At 67.0% G+C, this 16,776-nt stretch overlaps 3 protein-coding genes across 3 annotated transcripts; 1 reads left to right on the plus strand and 2 right to left on the minus strand.

Annotated features, from left to right (window-relative positions):
- The first annotated feature begins 241 nt into the window (after nucleotides 1-241).
- Nucleotides 242-9,792, plus strand: RUVBL2 (RuvB like AAA ATPase 2). Its single transcript, XM_074937806.1, has 12 exons — nucleotides 242-407; nucleotides 814-943; nucleotides 1,349-1,415; nucleotides 1,965-2,071; nucleotides 3,101-3,194; nucleotides 3,601-3,724; nucleotides 5,282-5,376; nucleotides 7,300-7,418; nucleotides 7,899-8,018; nucleotides 8,777-8,906; nucleotides 9,061-9,175; nucleotides 9,741-9,792. Exons 1-12 carry the CDS (start codon nucleotides 278-280, stop codon nucleotides 9,764-9,766), a joined length of 1,257 nt encoding a protein of 418 aa, XP_074793907.1. The 5' UTR covers nucleotides 242-277; the 3' UTR covers nucleotides 9,767-9,792.
- Nucleotides 9,793-10,352: 560 nt separating this feature from the next.
- Nucleotides 10,353-11,026, minus strand: LOC141976443 (lutropin subunit beta-like). Its single transcript, XM_074937434.1, has 2 exons — nucleotides 10,736-11,026; nucleotides 10,353-10,601 (listed from the first exon to the last, which is right to left on the minus strand). The coding sequence occupies exons 1-2, from the start codon at nucleotides 11,024-11,026 to the stop codon at nucleotides 10,353-10,355; spliced, it is 540 nt and encodes a 179-aa protein (XP_074793535.1).
- An 880-nt stretch (nucleotides 11,027-11,906) lies between these two features.
- Nucleotides 11,907-14,320, minus strand: SAXO3 (stabilizer of axonemal microtubules 3). The gene is made up of 5 exons (XM_074937435.1): nucleotides 14,130-14,320; nucleotides 13,560-13,748; nucleotides 13,064-13,224; nucleotides 12,733-12,860; nucleotides 11,907-12,306 (listed from the first exon to the last, which is right to left on the minus strand). The coding sequence occupies exons 4-5, from the start codon at nucleotides 12,855-12,857 to the stop codon at nucleotides 11,907-11,909; spliced, it is 525 nt and encodes a 174-aa protein (XP_074793536.1). The 5' UTR covers nucleotides 12,858-12,860; nucleotides 13,064-13,224; nucleotides 13,560-13,748; nucleotides 14,130-14,320.
- Between the last annotated feature and the right edge of the window lie 2,456 nt (nucleotides 14,321-16,776).

The following is a 16,776-nucleotide window of genomic DNA, read 5'->3' on the forward strand; positions in this document are numbered from 1 at the left end:
GGGGTGGTGGGGGAGGTCTGAAGGGAGTGGGGGTTGCATATGGGGGAAGGGCTGCATGCGAGTGGGGGGAGATGGAAGGGCTGTCTCTGGGTTGCAGCAGGGGGATGGGTGTGTGAGTGGGTGGATGGGGGGAAAAGGGCTGTATGTGAGGGAGGAGCTGGGGGGCTGGGTGTGTGAGTGGGGGGATGGGCAGCATGTGAGGGAGGAGCCGAGGGCCCGGCTGGGGCTCCCCCCTTGCCAGCACTCACCCCCTCTCTCTTCCCAGGTCTCGCAGGGCATGGTGGGCCAGCTGGCCGCCCGCCGTGCCGCCGGCGTCATCCTGGAGATGATCAAGGAGGGGAAGATCGCGGGCCGGGCCGTCCTCATCGCTGGCCAGCCGGGCACCGGCAAGACAGCCATCGCCATGGGTACGGCGCCAGCGGGGGGCTCCCTCCAAGGCATCTGGGGGCTCCTGTTGGGAACTGACCTTAGCCTTGGCCTGAGGATCCCTCCACTGCACCTCCTCCTGCCCAGTCCAGAGCCCCCTGGACTCCTTGTCCCTGGGGAATCCCTCCCCCCACACACAAATTCCCCCCCACACCTCCGGGATCCCTGCTCCCACCCAAGGAAATCTGCCCCCGCCCCCGTGTCCTGGGATCCTTGCCCCTAGCGAATCCCACCTCCCCCGTGTCCTGGAATCCCCCCTCCCTTGGGAATCCCTCCTGTCCTGGCACGCTCCTCATGGGAGTTGCTGTGCCCCAGAGCGGTGGCTCGGGAGTGGGGGTCCCTGGCTGTGCACCCCCCTGTGTAACCAGCTTTCCCCCCTGCCCCCAGGCATGGCACAGGCACTGGGGCTGGACACGCCCTTCACGGCCATCGCTGGCAGCGAGATCTTCTCCTTGGAGATGAGCAAGACAGAGGCGCTGACCCAGGCCTTCCGGCGTTCCATCGGCGTGCGCATCAAGTGAGGGGCAGGGCCCGGACACTGGGGTTCTGTCTCCAGCTCTGGGAGGAGAGGGGGGTCTGGTGGGTTAGAGCAGGGGGGGCTGGGAGCCAGGACTCCTGGGTTCTCTCCTTGGCTCTGGGAGAGAAGGGGATCTGGTGGGTTAGAACACGGGGCGCTGGGAGCCAGGACTCCTGGGTTCTCTCCCTGGCTCTGGGAGGGGAGTGGAGTCGAGTGGTTATACCGGGGGGCTGAGAGCCAGGAGGGCATTGGTTGCCCTGCCATGTGTAGATGCTGCACTGGGCACAGAGCTGCCTGCCCTGCTGGGGGGTGGCGGGGGAGGCTGGTTTCTGTCCCTGGGGACTGTGGCGAGGCGGGTGGGGGTGAGGGCTGTCTCCCCTGAACCCCCCTCCTCCTTCCCCACAGGGAGGAGACCGAGATCATTGAGGGGGAGGTGGTGGAGATCCAGATTGACCGCCCAGCCACCGGCACCGTGAGTGGGGAGCGGGGCAGGGGGTGGGCAGCCCCTGGGGACTGAGCCAGCCAGCGCCACCCCGGGTTCCCCTGGCCAGCTTGGCAGGAGCAGGACAGAACTGGGTTGGCTGGTGCTGCCATGGTCTCCCATACCCCACCTGCTGCCCCAGGAACAGGCCCCTTCCATTCCCTACCCCCCCCCACCTTTGCAGGAACTGGCCCCTCCCCCCAGGAACTGGCCGCTCCCCTCCACTCAAGAGCTTGGGCCTCCCATCCCCACCTGGCCCCTCTCCCCAAGAGCAGGCCCCTTCCCTCCCCCCCCCCCCTTTGCAGGAACCGGCCTCTCCCCCCCAGGAACTGGCCGCTCCCCTCCACTCAAGAGCTTAGGCCTCCCATCCCCACCTGGCACCTCTCCCCAAGAGCGGTCCGTCCCCCCCCCCCCGCAGGCCCTCCTTAGGCCGGTGGGCGGGGTGCAGCTGTGGGCTCCCTCCCACATTTGCTCCCTGCCAGGGAATGGGGCGGGCGGTGTGCGTGCGCAGTGGCTGACACCCCCCACCCTCCACTGCAGGGCGCCAAGGTGGGGAAGCTGACACTGAAGACCACGGAGATGGAAACCATCTACGACCTGGGCACCAAGATGATCGAGTCTCTGACCAAGGAGAAAGTGCAGGCGGGGTGAGGCGGGGGTGGCAGTGGGCGATCGGTGGGACGGGAGGGGCTAGGGCAGGGGTCATGGGTGGGGAGCTCACGCTGGCTGGCTGGCGGGACAGAAATCCAGTCCCCCAAGGGGTCCATATTGGGGCTCCCAGTGTTGTCAGGGGGCTGGGCTCTCCCCCATCTGCCCTCACATCCTCCACCCGGCCAGGCCTGACCATCCCCCCCATCCCTATAAAATGATGGGGTCTAAATTAGCTGTTACCGCTCAGGAAAGAGATCTTGGAGTCATTGTGGAGCGTTCTCTGAAAACATCCACTCCATGTGCAGCGGCTTTCAAAACGCGAACAGAATGGTCATTGAGAAAATATATTGTCTCGATATAAATCCAAGGCACACCCACATCTGGAACACTGCGTGCAGATGTGGTTGCCCCCTCTCTAAAAAGGTCTGTTGGAACTGGAAAAGGTTCCGAAAAGAGAAACAAAAATGATGAGGGGTCTGGATCGGCTTCCGTACGCGGAGAGATTAATAAGACGGGGACTTTTCAGCTTGGAAAAGAGACGCCTAAGGGGGGATACGATCGAGGTCTATAAAATCATGACTGGTGGGGAGAAAGCAAATCGGGGAGTGTTGTTTATTCCTTCACACAACACACAAACTAGGGGTCACCCCATGAAATGAACAGACAGCAGGTTTAAAGCAAACAAAAGGAAGTATTTCTTCACACAATGCGCAGTTAACCTGGGGAACTCCTTGCCAGAGGATGATGTGAAGGCCAAGACTATAACAGGGTCCAAAAAAGAGCTAGATAAGTTCATGGAGGATAGGTCCATCAATGGCTATTAGCCAGGCTGGGCAGGGATGGTGGCCTTGGCTTCTGTTCGCCAGGAGCTGGGGATGGGCACCAGGGGATGGATTACTCGACGAGCCCCTGTTCTGTTCATTCCCTCTGGGGTGCCTGGCACTGGTCGCTGCCAGCAGCCGGGACACTGGGCTAGATGGACCTTTGGTCTGACCCAGTCTGGCCACTCTTATGTTCCCCCGCAGGGACGTCATCACCATTGACAAAGCCACGGGGAAGATCAGCAAGCTGGGGCGCTCCTTCACCCGAGCGCGGGACTACGACGCCATGGGCGCCCAGGTACGAGCCGGGCCGGGGCTCTGAGCTGCCCCTGCCACGTTCGGGCAGTGCCGGGGGTGGCGTGGGGAAGGCAGGGAGTGGGGGCGCCCAGGTACGGGCAGTGCCGGGGGGGGCAGGGAGTGGGGGTGCCCAGGTGGGGCAGTGCCGGGGGGAGGCAGGGAGTGGGGGCGTCCAGGTACGGGCTGGGGCTCTGAGCTTGGGCCCCCCTCCCAAGTTCGGGCAGCGCGGGGGGTTGGGAGGTGCTGGGGGGCCGCAAGGGGGCTCTGAACAGCCCTTCCCTGAGATCTGTTTGTGCTGTCCCGGGTTGGGGGGTCTGTGGCTGCTGGAGGGGCACAGTGGGAGAGTTGCTGAGGGAGGCAGAGTGGGGGGGGTGCAGAGGGCAGGCTCTCAGCTGCCCCTCCCCCAGACCAAGTTCGTGCAGTGCCCGGATGGGGAGCTGCAGAAGCGCAAAGAGGTCGTCCACACGGTGTCGCTGCACGAGATCGACGTCATCAACAGCCGCACGCAGGGCTTCCTGGCCCTCTTCTCAGGTACCCCCCTGCAGCCCCCCATCACCCCGCGGGCCCCCCACGCCGCCCCCCCCTCACCTCCCCACAGCCCCCATCAACAGCCGCACGCAGGGCTTCCTGGCCCTCTTCTCAGGTACCCCCCTGCAGCCCCCCGTCACCCCGCGGGCTCCCCACGCCGCCCCCCCGTCACCTCCCCACAGCCCCATCAACAGCCGCACGCAGGACTTCCTGGCCCTCTTCTCAGGTACCCCCCTGCAGCCCCCCGTCACCCCGCGGGCCCCCCACGCCGCCCCCCCCTCACCTCCCCACAGCCCCCATCAACAGCCGCACGCAGGACTTCCTGGCCCTCTTCTCAGGTACCCCCCTGCAGCCCCCCATCACCCCGCGGGCCCCCCACGCCGCCCCCCCGTCACCTCCCCACAGCCCCCATCAACAGCCGCACGCAGGGCTTCCTGGCCCTCTTCTCAGGTACCCCCCTGCAGCCCCCCATCACCCCGCGGGCCCCCTACACTGCCCCCCCGTCACCTCCCCACAGCCCCCATCAACAGCCTCACCCAGGGCTTCCTGGCCCTCTTCTCAGGTCCCCCCGATCACCTCCCCATTCCCCCTATGGCCCCCTCTCTGTCCTCTGTCACCCCCTGCCTCCCCACGGCCCCTATCAACAGCCGGGGCTTCCTGGCCCTCGTCTCAGGTACCCCCCTGCAGCCCCCCGTCACCCTGCGGCCCCCCCCCACGCCGCCCCCCGTCATCTCCCCACAGCCCCCATCAACAGCCGCACCCAGGGCTTCCTGGCCCTCTTCTCAGGTAACCCCCAATCACCTCCCTGTTCCCCTGTGGCCCCCTCTCTGTCCTCTGTCACCCCCTGCCTCCCCACGGCCCCTATCAACAGCTGCACCCAGGGCTTCCTGGCCCTTTTCTCAGGTACCCCTCCGTGGTCCCCCATGGTTCCCCCCATCACCCTGCGAGTCCCCCACAGCTCCCGCATCACCCTGTGGCCCCCTCACGACCCATCCACTTCCCCATGGTCTTCCCACGGCCCCCATCAACAGTTGCATGCAGGGTTTCCTGGCCCTCTTCTCAGGTACCCCCCCCTCCCCCAGCCCCCACATCCCCCCACGGGCCCCCTGTCACCCCCACAGCCCCCATCAACAGCCGCACGCAGGGCCTCCTGGCCTTCTTCTCAGGTCACCTCCCATCACCTTCCTGTCTCCCCCGCGGCGCCCCTCTCTGTCACCCCCTGCCCCCCCACAGCCCACATCAACAGCTGCACCCAGGGCTTCCTAGTCCTCTTCTCAGGTACCCCCCGCAGCCCCCCCCATCACCCTCCACATCCCCACAGCCCCCCTGTCACCCCACAGCCTCCCTTCGACCCCCATCAACACTCCCCTTCCTGGCCCTTTTCCATGGTCCTGGGGAGCACAGGCTCTACCCCCACCATGAAATGGCTGAGCCCCCTGATCCAGAGCCCCTCCCTCCCCCAGTGAGGTAGGGTGGCCCCCCTGGGCGTTAGGGTCGGGGCGTGTCCCCGCCGGGGCTCCGTAGGCAGCACCCGCCCCAGCTCCCTGTCTGCGCCCCCAGGTGACACCGGGGAGATCAAGGCAGAGGTGCGGGAACAGATCAACGCCAAGGTGGCCGAGTGGCGTGAGGAAGGAAAGGCCGAGGTCATCCCGGGGGTGAGTGTGGGGTGGGGCGGGGGGTGCTGAATGGGTGATCTTTGGGGGGGGGGGGTGTGACGGAGTCCCCGGGCACTGCTCTGGAACTGCTCCCTGATCTGGTACCTGCCCCCCTCACCCCTGGGCCAGAATCAGACCCATGGACCCATCCAGCCCTGTTAACTGCCCCGCCCCTTCTCTGGGGTGTGTGTGGAGGGGAGTAATTGGCCCCCAAACTGCCCCACACCCGTGCAATCCCCACTCTGGCCGGGCTGTGTCCTGCAGCAGGGGGGTCCCACCCGTTAACAATGGGGTGGGTGTCACGGAGTCCCCGGGCGATGCTCTGGAACTGCCCCCTACAAAGCCAGTCAGGACTCTGGGGGAGACTCCTCTCTGGGAGCAGCCTGTCTGCAGGACACACAGTTCCCCCGGCTCCACCTTCCTGGGGCTGACCCTGAAGCCTCCAGCCTCCCCTGCCCCTCTGTGCGCTTCCCACAGCGAGTCCACCAGGCGGGGTCCTGGGGGGGGCCAGAGGGTCCTGCCCCCCGACTCCGCAGTCAGACGGGACTCTCAGCCAGCCAGTAACACAGAAGGTTTATTAGATGACAGGAACATGGTCTAAACCAGAGCTTGTAGGTGCAGAGAACCGGACCCCTCAGCTGGGTCCATCTTGGGGGGGAGTGAGCCAGACAACCCCGTCTGCCCTTCACTCCATGTCCCCAGCCAGCCCCAAACTGAAACTCCCTCCAGCCGGGGCCCCCCCACCCACTTTGTCCCTTTCCCAGGAGGTCACCTGATTCCTTTGTTCTCCAACCCTTTAGCTCTCACCTTGCAGGGGGGAAGGGCCAGGCCATCAGTGGCCAGGAAACAGGGTGTCGGCCATTCTCTGTGTCCAGACTCCTGCACACACCTGCCCTCTAGGGCTCTGCAACGATCATACACCCTTATCCCACCCCCTAGATACTTAAGAACTGCCTAGGGGAAACTGAGGCACCCACACAATATTCAGAGGAAACATTAAGAACAGTCCCACTTCGTCATGGGGGGTGAGTGTGGGAGGGGGTGCTGGCCGGTGTGGGGGTGTTTGGGGCTGTCACAGAGTGTGGGGGAGTCAGGATCCTGCGTCCCACACTTCCTGCGATTCCCCGGGACTCTCAGCCGGCCAGTAACACAGAAGGTTTATTAGCCAACAGGAGCACAGCCCAAAACAGAGCTTGTAGGAACAGAGACCAGGATCCCTCAGTCAGGTCCCTCTTGTGGGGTGGGGAGCCCAGACCCTGGTGCTGGGCCTCTCTCTCTCCCCCCCCGCTCCCCAGCCAGCTCTAAACTGAGACCCCCTCCAGCCCCTCCTCTGGCCTTTGTCTCTCCCCTGGGCCAGGAGGCCACCGGATCTCTTTGTTCTCCAACACCTTCAGTTGGCACCTTGCAGGGGGGGCCCAGGCCATGAGTTGCCAGGAGATGGGGTGTCGGCCATTCTCTGTGCAGACACCATCACACCTGCCTAGGGCTCTGCAACAATCACACCCCCTTATCCCAGCACCTAGATACTTAAGAAATGCATAGGGGAAACTGAGGCACCCACGGAGTATTCAGAGAGAACATTAAGAACATTCCCCTTTGTCACATCGGCATCGGTGCAGTTGGGGGGTAGGAGGATGGCTGTGGGGTGTTGGGGGGGCAGCATGGTTCTGGGGACCGAGCAGTCAGGGGCTCTGAGTGTATGTACAGGGGGCTGGGGAGGAGGGATAGCGGGGGCTCGCAGCGTGACCCTGGGGAGGGAAGGGGGATCGTGGGTGGGGTGGCAGGGTGACCACAGGGATGGGGACTGGTGGGGGGGAGGGTCCAGCAGGGTGACACCGGGGAGGGAGGGGTATCTCAGGGGGACCCGCGGGGTGACCCCGGGGAGGGGGCCGGCGGGAGGGTGATGGCCGTGCCCCCCCCCAGGTGCTGTTCATCGATGAGGTTCACATGCTGGACATCGAGTGTTTCTCCTTCCTCAACCGGGCGCTGGAGAGCGACATGGCCCCGGTGCTCATCATGGCCACCAACCGCGGCATCACCAGGTGGGCAGCTGGGGGGCGGGGCCTGGCCCGGGAGGGGGCACAGGTGTGGCTTTCCCAGTGAGGGGCGGGGGGAGGGGCTGGGTTAACAGATGGTTCTGAAGGGGGGGGGTTGGTGGGGGTCATGGTGACAGGCGGCTCTGACCCTGGTGGGGGATGGGGACCCCCCTGTTTCTGAGACCCTGCTCCCCACAGGATCTGGTCTGGGGGTGCTGAGTGAATGCATGTGGGGGGGGGGCCTGGCCAAGGAGGGGAGGGGGCAGGCCCAGGCCAGGGCACACATGGGGTTTTCCCAGTGAGGGGGTGGGGGGCGTACGGGGACAGGTGGCTCTGACAGGGGTGGGGTTGGTGGGGGGCAGGATGACAGGTGTCTCTGATGGGACGGCCTGGCAGCGGGGCGGGGTGACAGGTAGCTCTCACCCTGGCTGGGGGGGGGTCAGGGGCTGGAGCCCCTCCCCCGTTCCTGAGCCCCGCTCCCCCCAGGATCCGTGGCACCAGCTACCAGAGCCCCCACGGGATCCCCATCGACCTGCTGGACCGGCTGCTGATCATCTCCACGGCCCCCTACAGCGACAAGGAGACCAAGCAGATCCTCAAGATCCGGTATGGGGGGGGCCCCCGGCAGTGCCCCCCAGCGCAATGCGCTGTCACTGACCCACAGGCCCAGTGCTCTCACCCAGCCCGGCAGCCCACCCCCAGGGTCGCTCTCACTGGGGTGAGCCCCTTTGCTTCCTGCCCCCTGGGACCCACCCTTGGAGCCTGCAGACCACCCCCACCCCCCTGGATCAGGCTGGGAGCCCCTCGCAGCAAGTGCCCCGGGATGGGCCCCGGGGGCAGACAGACCCCCCCAGCGGGAGCTGGGCTCCCATCTCCAGACTTGGGAGTGACTCAGCCAGTGGGGGAGTGCGGGGAGGGTTGGGGGTCTGGGCAGCGCGGAGAGTCCTGGGTTAGCGCCAGGAACAGAAATTACAGCCAAGGCCGGCTGGGTCGGGCCCGAGTCCCCTGACCCCTTAGTGCCAGTGCCCCCAGCAGCCCCACACGGAACAACCTCCCCCCAGCCCCTACCAGCCCTTTGTCCTCCAGCTGGTCACACCCAGTGGCCAGGGCCATTGTCTTCTGGGCATGGGGGGGCCGGGCCCCAGCTAGCTGGCATGGGTCACACCTGGGTCTTTGTGGCAAGCAAAGAGCCTCTTCCTCCCTCCCCACCTCGGTGACCACACGGCATGTGGGGAAACTGAGGCACATATCATAGTCAGGGACAATGCTGTGAGCTCCCCTCTCAGCAGTGCCCCCGAGCCAGGAGCCCTCCGGTGCTGCGACCTACCCCCCAGCAGTGCCCTGCCCCCTCTCTCCTCCCCCAGGTGCGAGGAGGAGGACGTGGAGATGAACGAAGACGCCTACACGGTGCTGACTCGCATCGGGCTGGAGACCTCCCTGCGCTATGCCATGCAGCTCATCACCGCCGCCAGCCTGGTGTGCCGCAAGAGGAAGGTGAGGCCCGGACGCCTGGGTTCTATCCTGGCTGGGGGGGGAAGAAGGGGGGCTTGGAGCCAGGACTTCTTGGTGGGGTTTCTCAGGGTGCCCCCCCACTCTGTGGGGTGCACGGGGCCCCTCTGACACCCACACACTCCCCCCCCACCGGCAGGGCACGGAGGTGCAGGTGGAGGACATCAAGCGGGTGTATTCCCTGTTCCTGGACGAGTCCCGCTCCACCCAGTACATGAAGGAGTACCAGGACGCCTTCCTCTTCAACGAGCTCAGTGAGTGCCGGGGGGGCCGGGGCGGGGGGGCCGGGCGTGGGGGGGTTGCGGGACAGGAGTACCAGGACGCCTTCCTCTTCAACGAGCTCAGTGAGTGCCGGGGGGCCGGGGCGGGGGGGCTGGGCGTGGGGGGGTTGCGGGACAGGAGTACCAGGACGCCTTCCTCTTCAACGAGCTCAGTGAGTGCCGGGGGGCCGGGGCGGGGGGGACGGGCGAGGGGGGGTTGGGGGACAGGAGTACCCGGACGCCTTCCTCTTCAACGAGCTCAGTGAGTGCTGGGGGGGGGGGGGGCAGTGGGCGGCCTGGGTGTCAGGGGGCTGGGGGGGCAGGACGTGGCCTGGGTGTCAGAGGACGGGGGAGCTGGGGAGGGCGGCCTGGGGGGCAGGACGCATGGGGGGGCAGGTGGGAGGGTTATAGAGGGCAGGTGCCCCAGCCCCTCTGCCGCAGCCACCCAACAGCGTCTCCCCCAGATAGGGGGCTACTGCTCAGTGGGGCAGACAGGGGTCTTGGCCCCACCCCTGTCAGACTTTCCCTCCCCCCTTCTAACCTTCTTTATCTCTTGCAGAGGGAGACACCATGGACACCTCGTGATTCCCCCCCCCCACGTCCTGCCCCCCCCATTTCCCCCCCTCCCGCCCCTCCAGCCCTTTCCTTAGTTTCTGATTTTGTAAAATAAACGTTTTCGAAAAATCTGATGAATGAGCCCGGATGCCTGGGTTCTGTGGTGGTTCTGGGAGGGGGCGGGGGGTCATATGGGGGACAGGGAGCCCGGACATCTGGGTTCTGTGCCTGGCTATCGGAGGGGCCTCAGGTCTAGTGAGTTGGGGGGTTCGGGAGCCCGGACGCCTGGGTTCTGTGCCGTCTCTGGGAGGGGGCGGGGGTCTAGTGAGTGGGGGAGGGGGGAGCCCGGACGCCCGGGTTCTGTGCCCGTCTCTGGGAGGGGGCGGGGGTCTAGTGAGTGTGGGGAGGGGGGAGCCCGGATGCCTAGGTTCTGTGCCCGTCTCTGGGAGGCGGTCTAGTGAGTTGGGGGGTTCGGGAGCCCGGACGCCTGGGTTCTGTGCCCGGCTCTGGGAGCGCAGTGGGGGCCGGTGGTCACAGCGAGGCCCTTCTCTGTCCCCTGTCCCGTCCCCCACACACACACTCAGACGCGCGGAGCCGGGTGCCGTGGCAACGGCGTTTATTCCCCCCCCGCCCCTAGGCGAAGCCCCCCCCGGGCGCTGCAGAAGTCGGGCCCGATGCTGTGCACGGTGCAGTCGCTGGACTCCATGGGGCAGAGGCTGCACTGGCAGCTGAGGGCCACGGGGAAGGTGAAGGCCGGGTCCACGCCGGGCGGGCAGCCGGGCAGCGCCAGCGTCTCGTAGCGCACGGCCCCGTAGCTGCAGACGTGCTGCGGGACGGGCGAGAGCGCGCTCTTGTACACCGGCTCCTGCGGAGAGAGGGGTAGGGCAGGGGGGCAGGCGGCAAACCCCCCCCCCGGGGCGTGCGCCCCCTCCCGCCGGGGCCTGACCCCCCCGCGCGCGGGGCCCCTGCCCGCCGGGCCCGCCCCGGCCCCGCCCTCACCTTGGTCTGGCAGTACCCGCTGCAGATGGCCGTGGCCACGGTGAGGCAGACGGGGCAGTCGTCCTTCTCGGCCGCGATGGTGGCGTTGACGGGGCGGCAGAACCGGCGCCCGCGGGCCGCCCCCAGGGCCCCCCCGGCCAGGAGCAGCAGAACCAGAGCCTGCAGCCCGCGCTGGGGGGAGAGAGAGAGCGGGGGGGCAGACGGGGCCGGCTCGGGGAAGGGGGGCACCGTCTGCTGGGTCCCGGACCCCGCCCCCCCCCCGTTGGGGCAGCAGGGACCCGAGCCCCCCATGTGCCTGCACGCCCCCTTGGCCAGCGTACGTCCCTGCCCCCCCCGTCCCACCCCCCCACTCTCACCTGTGTGGGTCCCTCCCTGCCCCCCTGTCCCACCCCCCCACTCTCACCTGTGTGGGTCCCATGCTGGCGTCGGTGCTCGAGGAAATCAGCACCAGCTGGTCCCCGCTGCCCCTCTTATACCAGCAGCTCCTGCCCCCCCAGGGCCCACATCCCATGGCCCCCCCACCCCGCTCCAGCTGTCAGCAGCAGGGAGCCAAGGCCACCACCCCGGCACAGGGAGGGGGCGACGTCAAGGCTAACGTCACCAGGGCGCTCAGCCCACGCGGCCTGTCTGCCAGGGGCGAACCCAGGAGTCCGAGCTCCCAGCCCCTTCGCCTGCCACAGCCCCTGGGGACTCCTGGGTTCTCTCCCCGGTTCTGGGAGGGGAGCTGGGGGGTCAGAGTCGGGGTGGGAGCCAGGACTCCAGGGTTCTCTCCTGGCTGCTGGGGAGGGGCAGGGGTGCAGAGCCATTCACCCTCTCGGCTCATGTCTCCTTTGCCAAGGGCAACCCGGCTGTAGCCAGGGGCCGGCGCCAGCTGCGTTTCCAGGTGAGAAATCCCCGCATCCTGCTGGCCTCGACAGTCGCGCCCCCGGACAAATCCCCCCCAAGGGCACAGACTGGGCGGGGGACACCTGGGTCCTCATCTGCGAATCCTGCCTGGCAGCCCCTCCCCCACTCCCAAAATAGAACCCAGGTGTCCTGGTGGCTGGGGGCGGAGAAGGGACCAGGCCTCGGCAAGCCCCCTGTACCCCAAGGAGGACAGACCAGAGAACACAGGGGTGATGTATCGTAGCATGTTGGGGGGGCACAGTATGGGGAGACATGGAGGGGCCCCTCAGACAGGCCCAGGCTTGCTGCTCCCATAACCCTGGCTCTCGGTGCGGTACATCAGGGGCACTGCCAGGATCTGGGGCCCGGCCACGGGGGGGCAGATGGTGGGGGGCCGGGTTGGGGGGCTCTGGCCGCTGGGGGTGTGGCGGGGGGGCCCGTAGGACTCCTGCGCCAGGCTCAGCGCCCCCCGGTGCGGAACAGCAGGGGCCAGCGTGGGCAGGCGGGGAGGGCGGGAGGGGCTGGGGAAGAGGCTGGGGTCATGTGGGGGGCCGGGGGGCCGGAGGGGGGGCTCCGCATCCTTGCCCAGGGAGGAGTCTCTCAGGCCATGCCCCCAGGCCTTAGGGTGACCCTCAAACTGCCAGTAGGTGAGAGCGTCTTTCCGGTCATAGCCCTGCAGCTCCTGCCTGGGGGAGAGACGGGGGGCATGTCAAACCACAGGTCCTTCTGTCCCCCATCTCTGTCAGCCCTGCCCGCACCCCCCAACTCCTCCCTCTTGCAACAGGCCCCAGGCGTCCTGCCTCCCAGCCCCCCTGCTCTAACCACCAGCCCCCACTCCCCTCCCAGAGCTGGGGAGAGAACCCAGGCGTCCTGCCTCCCAGCCCCCCTGCTCTAACCACCAGCCCCCACTCCCCTCCTAGAGCTGGGGAGAGAACCCCTGCTCTAATCACCAGCCCCCACTCCCTTCCCAGAGCTGGGGAGAGAACCCAGGCGTCCTGCCTCCCAGCCCCCCTGCTCTAACCACCAGCCCCCACTCCCCTCCCAGAGCTGGGGAGAGAACCCAGGCGTCCCGACTCCCGGCCCCTCCCCCCCCAAGTGGTGGGGTCTCTCACTGGGTGAAGGCGCGGATGTCCCGGCTGGTGACGGAGACGTAGGGGTCCAGCCGGCTCAGAACCGCCCCGTCGCGGACATAGAAGACAGATCCTGCCAGGGGCTTGTTCTCCGTGCTGGCCACCATGGACTGGGGGGCGCGGGGGAGATAGAAATTAGGGTTCACCCCATTCTGGGGATTCCGGCCCCTCCCGCCACCGCATCTGCCATTTCCCTGGGAACCCCCACCCCATCGGCCAGCGCCGCCCTCCCGGGGAACCCCCACCCCAGGGAACCCCAGCCTCTTCCCCTCCCAACCCGGGGAGCCTCCCCGCCTCATCTCCGGGTCCCTACCTTGGAGGCACCGTCGCTGTGGTGGGTGGCCAGGATGAAGGGCTGGGGGCCGGCGTGGTGGGCGGGCTCGGGGGGCAGGTTGGGCCAGCCGCAGAACCGGTGCCGGGTCTCGCTGGGCCGGCCCCCGGGGTCAGCGGGACCCGCCAGGAGCGGAGCTGCAGCTGCGGGCAAAGCGCCGGGAGGGGCGCGGGGGTCACTGCAGGGGGAGGGAGACAGGCCCCCCCTGTTCCTAGGAGCCCCCCCCAATCTATGACCTTCCTCCCCCTGCCCCCAACAGCTGGCAGGGGACCCTAAAGCAGATCCCAAAAGCCACCCTGGGGGAGAGACAATGTGTAACCCTCAAATGCTTCCACAGAGTCACAGCCACCCCCACCCCCCGGGAGCAGGCACTGAGCCATGGGACCCAGGTGTCCGGCTCCCAGCCCCCCAGTCTCCAGCTCTAGGCCCCACTCCCCTCCCGGAGCCATGGAGAGAACCCAGGCGTCCTGGCTCGTGCCTTGTCTCGGAGGTCCTTGTTGCAGTGGACTCTCGCCAGCGGGGCGGGCAGGGGGTAGCCGGGCTGGCCCAGGACCCCTCCGTGGGTTTTCACGTCATGGCAGAGCCCCGTGGTGGTCGCCAGGCGCCGGATCAGCTCTTCCCGCAGGGGCCGCTCCGCGCCGGGGGGCAGGGGCTCATGTACTGTGGACTGGTGGGGAGACAGAGAGCCTGTAAGCCCCCGCCCCACAGAGCTGGGGACAGAACCCAGGCATCCTGGCTCCTGCCCTACCCTCGCCCCTGCTCTAGCCACTAGACCCCCCTCCCCAAGCCAGGAGGGAACCCAGGTGTCCAGGCTGCCAGCCCCCTCCCCTCCAACCACTAGGCCGCACTTCCTGCCCAGAGCCAAGATAGAACCCAGGCGTCCGAGCTCCCAGCCCCCTGCTCTAACCACTAGACCTCACCTACCGCCCAGAGCCAGGATAGAACCCAGGCATCCTGGCTCCTGCCCCCCACCTCCACTCTAACCACTGGACCCCCCTCCCCAAGCCGGGAGGGAACCCAGGCGTCCGGGCCGCCGGCTGGCACTCACGCGGGCAGTGGGGGGCGGGAAGGGCTGTGGGAGCTGGTTCTCCAGCCCCACCCCACTGCTGGTGAGGGGCCAGTCCCGGCTGTGGTGCCATCGGGCCCCTTCGACGCTCCAGCCCAGGTCGGTGCCCGCAGGCATGGGCAGGATGCTGCCAGCCATGCCAGCCTCTGCCCCAGCCCTGCCCGCGCGGGTGGTGTGTGTTTGTGACTCATTACCATGGAGCTGGAACCCAGCACATGTGACCTGGCGCAGGGCCCAGGGAGCAGCTGGCAGCCCGGATGCCTGGGGTTCTCTCCTGGTTCTGGGAGGGGAGTGGGGTCTAATGGGTAGGGCAGGGCTTAGAGCTAGGACGCCTGGGTTCTCTCCCCAGCTTGGGGGGGTGGGGGGGGTTGACAAAGTGGGGGCTTTTCATAGTGTTGAGCATGAACATGGTGTGTGCCTCAGTTTCCCTGTGTGCTGGGTGTGTAACGGGGGGGGCGGCAGAGGGGCATTGTTGCTGCAGGGGGCCAGGTGTGACCTTGCCCAGCAGCCGGGACCCCGACAACAGCCTGGAGATGGGGGACCCAGCAACTGGTGCCCAGGGGGCCCCCCAAGCTTGGGAGCACCCGGTCCCAGCTATTGGGGTGACAAGGGGCTGAGGGGAGGGGCCCAGGTGACCTGCAGGCCGGAGGGAGGACAAAGGGGGGACTGTGGGGAGGTGATACGGGGCCCGGCTGGAACAGGGGGGCTGTGGGGAGGGGATATGGGGCCCAGCTGGAAGGAGGGAGGGCTGTGGGGAACGGGATATGGGGCCGAGCTGGAAGGCGGGGTGTGGGGGAGGGGTTACGGGGTCCGGCTGCAAGGAGGGGCTGTGGGGAGGGTATATAGGGGGCTCGGCTGGAACGGGGGGGCTGTGGGGGAGGAGATACGGGGCCCGGCTGCGGGGGGGGGGGGGGACGACGAAGCGGCACTGTACTTATTCCTCTGAATAGTGTGGGGGTGCCTCAGTTTCCCCTAGGCAGTTCTAGGGGGTGGGGTAAGGGTGTATGATCCTTGCAGAGCCCTAGAGGGCAGGTGTGTGCAGGGGTCTGGACACAGAGAATGGCCGACACCCTGTTTCCTGGCAACTGATGGCCTGGGCCCTTCCCCCCGCAAGGTGAGAGCTAAAGGGCTGGAGAACAAAGGGATCAGGTGCCCTCCTGGGAAAGGGACGGGGGGGGGGGGGGGGGGCCCGGCTGGAGGGAGTTTCAGTGTGGGGCTGGCTGGGGACATGGAGTGAAGGGCAGACGGGGTTGTCTGGCTCACTGCCCCCCCAAAATGGACCCAGCTGAGGGGTCCTGTTCTCTGTACCTACAAGCTCTGTGTTAGACCATGTTCCTGTCGGCTAATAAACCTTCTGTGTTGCTGGCTGGCTGAGAGTCACGTCTGACTGCGGAGTCGGGGGGCAGGACCCTCTGGCCCCCCCAGGACCCCGCCTGGGCGGACTCGCTGGGGGAAGCGCACGGAGGGGCAGAGGAGGCTGGAGGCTCCGGGGTCAGCTCCAGGAAGGTGGAGCCGGGGGAGCTGTGTGTCCTGCAGACAGGCTGCTCCCAGAAAGGAGACTCCCCAGAGTCCTGCCTGGCTTCATAGGGAGCAGTTCCAGAGCATCACCCCGGGGACTCCGTGACACCCACCCTGTTGTTAACCGGTGGGACCCCCTGCTGCAGGACACAGCCCGGCCAGAGTTGGGATTGCAGGGGTGTGGGGCAGTTTGGGGGCCAATTACTCTCCTCCACACACACCCCAGAGAAGGGGCGGGGCAGTTAACAGGGCTGGATGGGTCCATGGGTCTGATTCTGCCCCAGGGGTGTGGGGGGGACAGGTACCACATCAGGGAGCCCTTGAATATCCCCATCCCTGCCACAAGATGGTGCCAAACCCCCAGGAATCCTCCCATCCCCCCTCCGCCCTCAACCTGGGGCATGTGGGGGGCCAAACCACCGCCCTCCCCCAGGGGGAGCAAAGAAGGGTCAGTCAGGAGGTGACCTCCCTCAGCTGGGGGGGTGGGAGGACTGCAGGTCGGGAGTGAGGGGCACCCGTGCAGGGCTGGGAGGTGCACTTTGATGGCTGGCCGTGGGACCCATGGGACTCACAGGGCTCCCAGACTCCTGTGGGGTGGGTGCCCCACATGTGGATCCCGAGGGTCATTTCTCTGGGGGTCTTCCCCCCCACCACGCCGGCAAACAGGCCGTGACCCCAATGAACGACGCGGAGACTCTGGGTTTGTTTCCTTTGGGTCTTTTCCAGGTACAAGGAACCGTGGCGAGAGTCGCAGGGGGGGCGGGGGGGGGGGTTCAGGGAATAAGTTAATTCGGGGGGGGGCGGAACGGGACGGCGTCGGATCAGAACCAGGGGGAGGGGGGAGTAATAAATATGGGAAGAAACAGTGAACAAAGACACAAAAGGCAGAAACCCCCCCCGGAGGCCACCTTGCCCAGCCCCACACCTCAGCCTCTGAGCCTGGCCCCCAGCCCCTGGGCTGACCCACGGCGCCCAGCCCCACACCTCAGCCTCTGAGCCTGGTCCCCAGCCCCTGGGCTGACCCACGGCGCCCAGCCCCACACCTCAGCCTCTGAGCCTGGCCCCCAGCCCCTGGGCTGACCCACGGCGCCCAGCCCCACACGTCAGCCTC

The sequence above is a fragment of the Natator depressus genome, chromosome 23, assembly GCF_965152275.1.
Source record: "Natator depressus isolate rNatDep1 chromosome 23, rNatDep2.hap1, whole genome shotgun sequence".
Taxonomy (NCBI): Eukaryota; Metazoa; Chordata; order Testudines; family Cheloniidae; genus Natator; species Natator depressus.